Source organism: Hemibagrus wyckioides, linkage group LG05 (assembly GCF_019097595.1).
Source record: "Hemibagrus wyckioides isolate EC202008001 linkage group LG05, SWU_Hwy_1.0, whole genome shotgun sequence".
In the NCBI taxonomy this organism is placed as follows: domain Eukaryota; kingdom Metazoa; phylum Chordata; class Actinopteri; order Siluriformes; family Bagridae; genus Hemibagrus; species Hemibagrus wyckioides.
Genome location: NC_080714.1, coordinates 806,759 through 816,758, shown reverse-complemented (window position 1 = coordinate 816,758; position 10,000 = coordinate 806,759). Strand labels below are relative to the sequence as shown.

Here is a 10,000-nt window from a genome sequence, read left to right as displayed (position 1 = left end):
TCCGTTACTCTTCCCCTCACCACCGGACAAGACGATGCGGTCAAAGTAGTGCAGGAGACTGTGTGTGGAGGTGAAGACATCCTGAACACGCATACTGTTCAAATAACTCACATAGTGCTGCAGAGAGAGAGAGAGAGAGAGAGAGAGAGAGAGAATACCGAGTACAATCAGAGAAAACATGCCGAGGAAAACTATAAACAGATACAGACTCGGTGACCACAGCCTGGCTATAGAGAGGGGCAGATACAGGCTCGGTGACCACAGCCTGGCTATAGAGAGGGGCAGATACAGGCTCGGTGACCACAGCCTGGCTATAGAGAGGGGCAGATACAGGCTCGGTGACCACAGCCTGGCTATAGAGAGGGGCAGATACAGACTCAGTGACCACAACCTGGCTATAGAGAGGGGCAGATACAGACTCAGTGACCACAGCCTGGCTATAGAGAGGGGCAGATACAGACTCAGTGACCACAGCCTGGCTATAGAGAGGGGCAGATACAGACTCAGTGACCACAGCCTGGCTATAGAGAGGGGCAGATACAGACTCAGTGACCACAACCTGGCTATAGAGAGGGGCAGATACAGACTCAGTGACCACAGCCTAGCTATAGAGAGGGGCAGATACAGACTCAGTGACCACAGCCTGGCTATAGAGAGGGGCAGATACAGACTCAGTGACCACAGCCTGGCTATAGAGAGGGGCAGATACAGACTCAGTGACCACAGCCTGGGTATAGAGAGGGGCAAATACAGACTCAGTGACCACAGCCTGGGTATAGAGAGGGGCAGATACAGACTCAGTGACCACAGCCTGGCTATAGAGAGGGGCAGATACAGACTCAGTGACCACAGCCTGGGTATAGAGAGGGGCAGATACAGACAGAGCTGGCTGCCCAGAGAGAGCAGGTTCTGTCTGTACTGTAACCAAGGAGAGGTAGAGACAGAGCTCCACTTCCTCACATCCTGTCCAAACTACCAGGAAATTCCAAAACAGTTCTTTCCTAAATTTGAGCTGATTTGTCCGGACTTCATCAAACTGGAGAACGACACAAAACTCCAGTATTTACTGGGAGAAAAAAGAGACTGTATTTCCCTGACAGCTCCGTACATCCACGCCTACCACAAAAAGAGGGAGGAGTCCACCAATCAGTGACGAAACAATTCAGTTAACCCACGGTTCAATACCTGGGTTTTTAACCACGGTTTCCGGGTCGGTTCTGATGGCTTGGATTTAAAAATTAAAGTGGTTTTTTTTCCCATTATTCTTTGTTTAGGTGACAGAAACAGTGAGATGTTAAGAAGTTTTAGTTTTAGTTTCTTTATTTTACTTAAATGCAAAAATCAACTTGTACAAATTCATAGTGTACTGAAAATAGTGAGATATAAATTAGCTCTTGTATGACTTTCATAGAGGAGACGTGTTTGGAGTACGGTGTTCTTTATTTCCCAATCCTCTATGTAATGACCAGTCACCCTGAGATAACTGTCCCCGAGGTCCAGCTATCTGTTATTAGAGCAAGACTTTGTACTTTAGCCGATTCCTTTTCGATGTCAGGAATTACCTCAGTGCCTAAAAAAAGGGTGTGTCAGTAGTGTGTACCGCGGGTGGAGTGATATTATAAGGTGTCTAAACCCATATCACCGAAAACGGCTGCAAATCTTTAGCAATAAACACCCCTACTGCTTTTCTTATTTTTTGTGTCTCTCGGAACCAGTTGTGTCTGAAAGTACTGTGACATCCCTAGACCAATCAGTGATGCACTCATGAACTCACACACACTCACACACACTCACACACATGTACACACACACACACACACCTCACTCATACCTATAGATTTTAGGCTTTTACTTTGCTATTTATGTGCGTGTCCTCTGATGACCACAGCACTGAACTCACCACCTCAGCGAGGTCAGGGTTAAACTTCAGGATGTTGTTGAGTTCGTCCTGCAGTTTATCTGGACTCATGGCCTTGTTCTCATCGTTTTTCAACATGTATGCCTGCGCACACACACACACACCTGTTTATTACATTAAACACAAACTCAGATTTAGGGGTGTGTGTGTTGATGACTGACCTGTCGAGCAAGAAAATACTCCGCCTGTTTCTGAGAGAGAGGACCACAACTTTCATCATTCCTACACACACACACACACACGCCGTGATAATCACTTGTTTGATGTATTTTACAATATTTCATACCCAAAATTAAACTACAGAGCTCCCTCTCCCACACACACACACACACACTGACCGAAGCTCTGACTGGTGCAGAGAGCACGTGTCTGTCTGGCTTTTCCCCGTGATGTCGGTCAGCGTGTCCTCGTTAGCACTCAGCTCCATGTCATCGTTAGCGAGGTCATGTCGGGGTCGTTGCCCACGGTGACAGTACTGCTGCAGGGCCTTGTAGAGTTTATACACCTGACTGAAGGACAGTTTATTATACGCCAGCAGCATCTGACGCATAAACAACCCTACACACACACACACACACACACGTTAATGTTCAGGAGTATTTATAATTCTATATGTGAATAAAATAGGAATAATAATAATAAATAGAAGCACCTACAGAGAGACTGACTAAAAAATGTTTTTCTTCACTGTTAAAATTTCTCTCTCTCTCTCATAAAACACACAGACACACACACACCTACAACACTGGTCTTGAAGGCCTCAGAGTCAGTGAAGGCACTCGGTAATTCAGCAAAAAATTGCTCCATGTCCTGCAGCTCTCTGTCTGCAATTGAACACAACCTCCCCCACACACACACACACACACACACACACGTTTGTTTATTTTACAGTATTCAAACATTTAAAACCAAGCAAGAGAATGTATAACTTTCAACAACAAGAGCAGTGTGAAGTGAGACAGGTGAGGTGTAGTAGGGTGAGACAGGTAAGAGAGGTGTAGTAGGGTGAGAGATGTGAGACCGGTGAGGGAGGTGAGACAGGTATAGTTCAGGGTGTTACCTGTGTTTGATGGTGTTGGCGATGTGAGGACAGCACTCCTCTACTGAGCTCAGGAACTGCTCAAATGTCACATCCGGGCCCTTAAACACACACACACACACACACACACACACACACACACTAATAAAATAAACAAATTAAAAAGTATTAACTTCTAACATACAATGTTTCTTTATTAATATTAACATGGAGAGAGAGACACATTGTTGTTACTATTATTAAGTATGTTGTAGAGGTGTGTGTGTGTGTGTGTGTGTTACCTGTTGTAGAGGTGTGTGTGTGTGTGTGTGTTACCTGTTGTAGAGGGGTGTGTGTGTGTGTGTGTGTGTGTTACCTGTTGTAGAGGGGTGTGTGTGTGTGTGTGTGTGTGTGTTACCTGTTGTAGAGGTGTGTGTGTGTGTGTGTGTTACCTGTTGTAGAGGGGTGTGTGTGTGTGTGTGTGTGTGTTACCTGTTGTAGAGGGGTGTGTGTGTGTGTGTGTGTGTGTGTGTGTGTGTGTTACCTGTTGTAGAGGGGTGGGTGGGTGTTACCTGTTGTAGAGGGGTGGGTGGGCGTTACCTGTTGTAGAGGGGGGGGTGGGCGTTACCTGTTGTAGAGGGGTGGGTGGGTGTGTGTGTGTGTTACCTGTTGTAGAGGGTGGGTGGGTGTGTGTGTGTGTGTTACCTGTTGTAGAGGGGTGGGTGGGTGGGTGTGTGTGTGTTACCTGTTGTAGAGGGGTGGGTGGGTGGGTGTGTGTGTGTTACCTGTTGTAGAGGGGTGGGTGGGTGGGTGTGTGTGTGTTACCTGTTGTAGAGGGTGGGTGGGTGGGTGTGTGTGTGTTACCTGTTGTAGGGGGGTGGGGGGGTGTGTGTGTGTTACCTGTTGTAGAGGAGTGGGGGGGTGTGTGTGTGTGTGTTACCTGTTGTAGAGGGGTGGGTGGGGGGGTGTGTGTGTGTTACCTGTTGTAGAGGGGTGGGTGGGTGTGTGTGTGTGTTACCTGTTGTAGAGGGGTGGGTGGGTGGGTGTGTGTGTGTTACCTGTTGTAGAGGGGTGGGTGGGTGGGTGTGTGTGTGTTACCTGTTGTAGAGGGGTGGGTGGGTGGGTGGGTGGGTGGGTGTGTGTTAGATGATGTAGAGGGGTGGGTGGGTGGGTGGGTGGGTGTGGGATAGGTGTTGTAGAGGGGGGGGTGGGTGGGTGTGTGTGTGTTACCTGTTGTAGAGGTGTGTGTGTGTGTGTGTGTTACCTGTTGTAGAGGGGTGTGTGTGTGTGTGTGTGTGTGTGTTACCTGTTGTAGAGGTGTGTGTGTGTGTGTGTGTGTTACCTGTTGTAGAGGGGTGTGTGTGTGTGTGTGTGTGTTACCTGTTGTAGGGGGTGGGTGGGTGGGTGTGTGTGTGTTACCTGTTGTAGAGGGGTGTGTGTGTGTGTGTGTGTGTGTTACCTGTTGTAGAGGGGTGTGTGTGTGTGTGTGTGTGTGTTACCTGTTGTAGAGGGGTGTGTGTGTGTGTGTGTGTGTGTTACCTGTTGTAGAGGGGTGTGTGTGTGTGTGTGTGTGTGTGTGTGTGTGTGTTACCTGTTGTAGAGGGGTGGGTGGGTGTGTGTGTGTTACCTGTTGTAGAGGGGTGGGTGGGTGTGTGTGTGTTACCTGTTGTAGAGGAGTGGGTGGGTGTGTGTGTGTGTGTTACCTGTTGTAGAGGGGTGGGTGGGTGGGTGTGTGTGTGTTACCTGTTGTAGAGGGGTGGGTGGGTGGGTGTGTGTGTGTTACCTGTTGTAGAGGGGTGGGTGGGTGGGTGTGTGTGTGTGTTACCTGTTGTAGAGGGGTGGGTGGGTGGGTGTGTGTGTGTGTGTTACCTGTTGTAGTGGGGTGGGTGGGGGTGTGTGTGTTACCTGTTGTAGAGGGGTGGGTGTGTGTGTGTGTGTTACCTGTTGTAGAGGGGTGGGTGGGTGTGTGTGTGTGTGTTACCTGTTGTAGAGGGGTGGGTGGGTGGGTGTGTGTGTGTTACCTGTTGTAGAGGGGTGGGTGGGTGTGTGTGTGTGTGTTACCTGTTGTAGAGGGGTGGGTGGGTGTGTGTGTGTGTGTGTTAGCTGTTGTAGAGGGGTGGGTGGGTGTGTGTGTGTGTGTTACCTGGTGTAGAGGGGTGGGTGGGTGGGTGTGTGTGTGTTACCTGTTGTAGAGGGGTGGGTGTGTGTGTGTGTGTTAGCTGTTGTAGAGGGGTGGGTGGGTGGGTGGGTGTGTGTGTGTTAGCTGTTGTAGGGGGGGGGGGGGGGGGGGGGGTGTGTGTGTGTTAGCTGTTGTAGAGGGGTGGGTGTGTGTGTGTGTGTGTGTTAGCTGTTGTAGAGGGGTGGGTGGGTGGGAGGGAGTGTGTGTGTTAGCTGGTGTAGAGGGGTGGGTGGGTGGGTGTGTGTGTGTTGGCTGTGGTAGGGGGGTGGGTGGGTGGGTGTGTGTGTGTTACCTGTTGTAGAGGGGTGGGTGGGTGGGTGGGTGTGTGTGTTACCTGTTGTAGAGGGGTGGGTGGGTGTGTGTGTTACCTGTTGTGGGGGGGTGGGTGGGTGGGTGTGTGTGTGTTACCTGTTGTAGAGGGTGGGTGGGTGGGTGTGTGTGTGTTACCTGTTGTAGAGGGGTGGGTGGGTGTGTGTGTGTTACCTGTTGTAGAGGGGTGGGTGGGTGTGTGTGTGTTACCTGTTGTAGAGGGGTGGGTGGGTGTGTGTGTGTTACCTGTTGTAGAGGTGTGTGTGTGTGTGTGTTACCTGTTGTAGAGGTGTGTGTGTGTGTGTGTTACCTGTTGTAGAGGTGTGTGTGTGTGTGTGTGTTACCTGTTGTAGAGGTGTGTGTGTGTTACCTGTTGTAGAGGTGTGTGTGTGTGTTACCTGTTGTAGAGGTGTGTGTGTGTGTTACCTGTTGTAGAGGTGTGTGTGTGTGTTACCTGTTGTAGAGGTGTGTGTGTGTGTTACCTGTTGTAGAGGTGTGTGTGTGTGTGTTACCTGTTGTAGAGGTGTGTGTGTGTGTGTGTTACCTGTTGTAGAGGGGTGTGTGGGTGTGTGTGTGTTACCTGTTGTAGAGGGGTGTGTGGGTGTGTGTGTGTTACCTGTTGTAGAGGGGTGTGTGTGTGTGTGTTACCTGTTGTAGAGGTGTGTGTGTTACCTGTTGTAGAGGTGTGTGTGTTACCTGTTGTAGAGGTGTGTGTGTGTGTGTGTGTGTTACCTGTTGTAGAGGTGTGTGTGTGTGTTACCTGTTGTAGAGGTGTGTGTGTGTGTGTGTGTGTGTTACCTGTTGTAGAGGTGTGTGTGTTACCTGTTGTAGAGGTGTGTGTGTTACCTGTTGTAGAGGTGTGTGTGTTACCTGTTGTAGAGGTGTGTGTGTGTGTGTGTGTTACCTGTTGTAGAGGTGTGTGTGTGTGTGTGTTACCTGTTGTAGAGGTGTGTGTGTGTGTGTGTTACCTGTTGTAGAGGTGTGTGTGTGTGTGTGTTACCTGTTGTAGAGGTGTGTGTGTGTGTGTTACCTGTTGTAGAGGTGTGTGTGTGTGTGTGTTACCTGTTGTAGAGGTGTGTGTGTGTGTGTGTTACCTGTTGTAGAGGTGTGTGTGTGTGTGTTACCTGTTGTAGAGGTGTGTGTGTGTGTGTTACCTGTTGTAGAGGTGTGTGTGTGTGTTACCTGTTGTAGAGGTGTGTGTGTGTGTTACCTGTTGTAGAGGTGTGTGTGTGTGTTACCTGTTGTAGAGGTGTGTGTGTGTGTGTGTTACCTGTTGTAGAGGTGTGTGTGTGTGTGTGTTACCTGTTGTAGAGGTGTGTGTGTGTGTGTGTTACCTGTTGTAGAGGTGTGTGTGTGTGTGTGTTACCTGTTGTAGAGGTGTGTGTGTGTGTGTGTGTTACCTGTTGTAGAGGTGTGTGTGTGTGTGTGTGTGTTACCTGTTGTAGAGGTGTGTGTGTTACCTGTTGTAGAGGTGTGTGTGTGTTACCTGTTGTAGAGGTGTGTGTGTGTGTGTGTGTGTTACCTGTTGTAGAGGTGTGTGTGTGTGTGTGTGTGTGTGTGTGTTACCTGTTGTAAAGGTAAGATGAGTTTGTTGAGCCTCCTCCTGTCCAGCAGCTCCAGGTGTTTATTAGCGGAACTCATCTCATAGAGCAGCGCTAACACGGACATCTTGTAGGGAGTGACCCAGTCCTTAATGCCGAAGATGTTGACCTGCACCACTCCGTTGACCATCATCGGGTTAAAGTACAGACTCTCATGAACACTCGCCATGACGCGCTATAACGCCTCTATAACCACAATGTGATAAACACGCACTTACATACACTGTAGGAGCTTATACCACCTCATAGACCACTCTTCATACCCCTCAGCACCCCCTGAAGTCTGTGTGTGTGTTTATAACGCATTATAAACTCTAAATCATCTTTAAGCTCCAGTTTAATCAGTGCATTAGCATCAACAACACGCGCTAAAGGGAAAGATTCAAACCCACCCTCCAGTTCCGGCGAACTGATGACATCTCAGTGTGCGCCGCAAAGCGCAGCCAATCAAATCACCTCTCCCTCTGTTGCGTCACTAGAATCCGGAAGTGATTTTTATACGGCTGGGCAGCTTGGGCAGCAAATCAAATATTTATCCCTTTAATTATTTTTTGCAAGTAATGAATGGTTATAAAATATTCTAAACCTACAGATAAAAACAAAACAAAACAACGAGGCTAAATATATCCTACAAAAAAAAATCCTGTCGTCCTAACCAATCAGCTCGTTCTTTCTGAGGTGACCTAGCCAATCGTAGCGCCGATGGGCGGGGCTTGTTGCTATACGGAAGTTAGTAATGAAGACGCAGCTGTGTGGATTAGCTGTGTGCGATGGCTCGTGATCTTTTGTATTTAACTTAACTTTCTTTAAGAATTGCTGATATGAAGGTACTGATATTCATTTACACTAACTGTAGTGTACAGATCGGTTAAATCAACAGGTATGGCTCAGATTCTGTTTTAGGAGATAGCCAGTTTAACACTGCTAGCGTTGCTAATAGAAACACGGACCGCGTCCCAAATGAGAGCTTAGAGAAGTGCACTTCGTAGGGTGGTAAATATTGTGGCTTCTGCAACATATGCAGTGTAAAGGGTTATAACGAAACATGTAATTTCTGTAAATTCCTCTGGAACCCGATTTATCTGCATAGCGTCTTATACACTACGTTTGGTGCACTACTTAGTGTCCTACATGAGGATAGTTGGATCTTTTTTGGTTCACGTGGGTTAAAAAGGTAGATAATAAGTTAGAATGGTGTTATTTAGAGGTGTGATGTATCACAGAGAGGTAAAGTCTGAGCTGAGTTATTTTGAAGTGCACTAATCCCTCATTACAGCGCTGCTCACTCCGGCCGCGTCCCAAATCATACTGATCTGTCAGCATCAGGACGTTCAGTAGAGTGCTGTAAATCTCTGACACACTGATCTGAATAAAGAGAAATCCACAGCAGAACAGCACTGAGAGCGAGAGCTGGGTCCTCACTACACAGTATTACACCTTTAACCCCTGTGTCAGTGTTAATGGAGGCTGCCTACATAGGGAGTGTGAGTAAGGGGCAGTCTGAAGGATTAAAGTAGCAGGAGACCAGCATTTAACCAATCAGAACAAAGGGGCGTGTCTGTTGACCTGTCAATCATGTTACTTTTAAAGCTCTGCATTTTTCACATTCACTTAATCACACATCAGGGTTAATGTGTGTGTGTGTGTGTGTGTAGGCGGGTGCCTCGTGTGTGTGGGCATCGTGTTGTGGTCTGCTGAACGAGGTGATGGGGGCGGGGGCAGTGAGGGGACAGCAGCCCGGGTTTGGAGGAGCCGGTCCGTTCCGCTTCGCTCCATCAGCTGGATATTCCACACACACAAACCCTCACACACACACACACCCTCACACACACACACTCAGCTGTCAGTCATGTAGAGAGAGCTTCTCCATCTTCAGAAGGAGGGTGAGTATGCAACTGTCTCTCTCTCTATCTGTCTCACTCTCTGTCTTGTTGGAGAGGTAGAGAAGGTGAGAGAACTTCCTGCATATTTGTATAAGTGTCTCTGATTAATATATTTTAACCCCCCCCCCCTCTCTCTCGTGTGTGCGCGCAGTACGTGTGCTGTGAATGTAGGCGGAGTTTCTGCTCTCTGTGTTCGGTTCTGCAGGAGAACCTGAGGATCTGCTGCACCTGTAACCTGCTGAAGGGGACAGCGTTCCAGCGGCCACGCCTCATGAAGCTGCGCGTTAAAGACCTGCGGCACTACTTAACACTACGCAACATCAACACTGACACCTGCAGGTACCAGCGTAGGGGTGTGGAGTGGGCGTGGCCTAATAATTGCATGGACTAGCTTGATGGACTGGTCATTTTCCTCACCCACAGAGAAAAAGAGGACTTGGTGAATTTAGTGCTGTTTCACCAGGGGGTGGAGAGTGAGGAGGATTCAGACACGCCCACCTTCCCCACGAGACCCCTGTACACCCTGCCCACCACAGACTCCGCCTCCCTTCTCTCATCTGCTCAAGAAGAGCCAGTCAGTAGGGACGATGGCTCAGGGTCCACCACTGAGGTGTGTGTGAAGTGGAAAAGGATGATGGAGGGATGAGCAGCATGGAGGAGTCACTCTGAACCTGTGTGTGTGTGTATGTGTGTGTGTGTTTACAGACTGACTCTGCATCACTTTTCACCCTCGAGCCCACAGAACAAACCCCAGAGGTGAGAAGAAGGATAAAAATGACCAGTCGTTGTTGTTTAATGGTGTTACTGCAGTGGTTTCTGATTGGTCAGGTGGTGCGGAGGGCGGGGCGAGTGTCCCTCTCTGACCTGTCGTGTGTGGACAATGTGGAGCAGCTGACCGTCAGACAGCTGAAGGAAATCCTCGCTCGCAATTTCGTCAACTTTTCTGGCTGCTGTGAGAAATGGGAGCTGGTGGAGAGAGTGAGGAGACTGTACACTGAGAACCTGGACAACCGCAAGTCCAGTGAGTGTTACACACACACACACCCACACACACAAACACACACAAACACACACACATACACACACATACAC

At 48.8% G+C, this 10,000-nt stretch overlaps 2 protein-coding genes across 3 annotated transcripts in view; one reads left to right on the top strand and one right to left on the bottom strand.

Annotated features, from left to right (window-relative positions):
• anapc5 (anaphase promoting complex subunit 5) overlaps positions 1-7,449 on the bottom strand; it is a 25,843-nt gene extending 18,394 nt beyond the window's left edge. Inside the window, exons 1-7 of the mRNA XM_058389387.1 lie at positions 6,991-7,449; positions 2,979-3,058; positions 2,656-2,759; positions 2,257-2,476; positions 2,080-2,140; positions 1,901-2,002; positions 1-117 (exon numbers count right to left, since the gene is read on the bottom strand). The exon at positions 1-117 is cut by the window's left edge and continues 74 nt beyond it. Of these exons, the coding sequence (XP_058245370.1) occupies positions 1-117; positions 1,901-2,002; positions 2,080-2,140; positions 2,257-2,476; positions 2,656-2,759; positions 2,979-3,058; positions 6,991-7,194 (888 nt within the window). The 5' untranslated portion in view covers positions 7,195-7,449. The remainder of the gene's footprint in view (positions 118-1,900; positions 2,003-2,079; positions 2,141-2,256; positions 2,477-2,655; positions 2,760-2,978; positions 3,059-6,990) is intronic.
• A 281-nt stretch (positions 7,450-7,730) lies between these two features.
• rnf34a (ring finger protein 34a) overlaps positions 7,731-10,000 on the top strand; it is a 10,713-nt gene continuing 8,443 nt past the window's right edge. For both annotated transcript variants that reach the window (XM_058390164.1, XM_058390165.1), the window contains exons 1-6: positions 7,731-7,852; positions 8,681-8,908; positions 9,060-9,247; positions 9,332-9,518; positions 9,614-9,664; positions 9,737-9,929. In XM_058390164.1, coding sequence (XP_058246147.1) covers positions 7,847-7,852; positions 8,681-8,908; positions 9,060-9,247; positions 9,332-9,518; positions 9,614-9,664; positions 9,737-9,929 — 853 coding nt within the window. In that variant the 5' untranslated portion in view covers positions 7,731-7,846. The remainder of the gene's footprint in view (positions 7,853-8,680; positions 8,909-9,059; positions 9,248-9,331; positions 9,519-9,613; positions 9,665-9,736; positions 9,930-10,000) is intronic.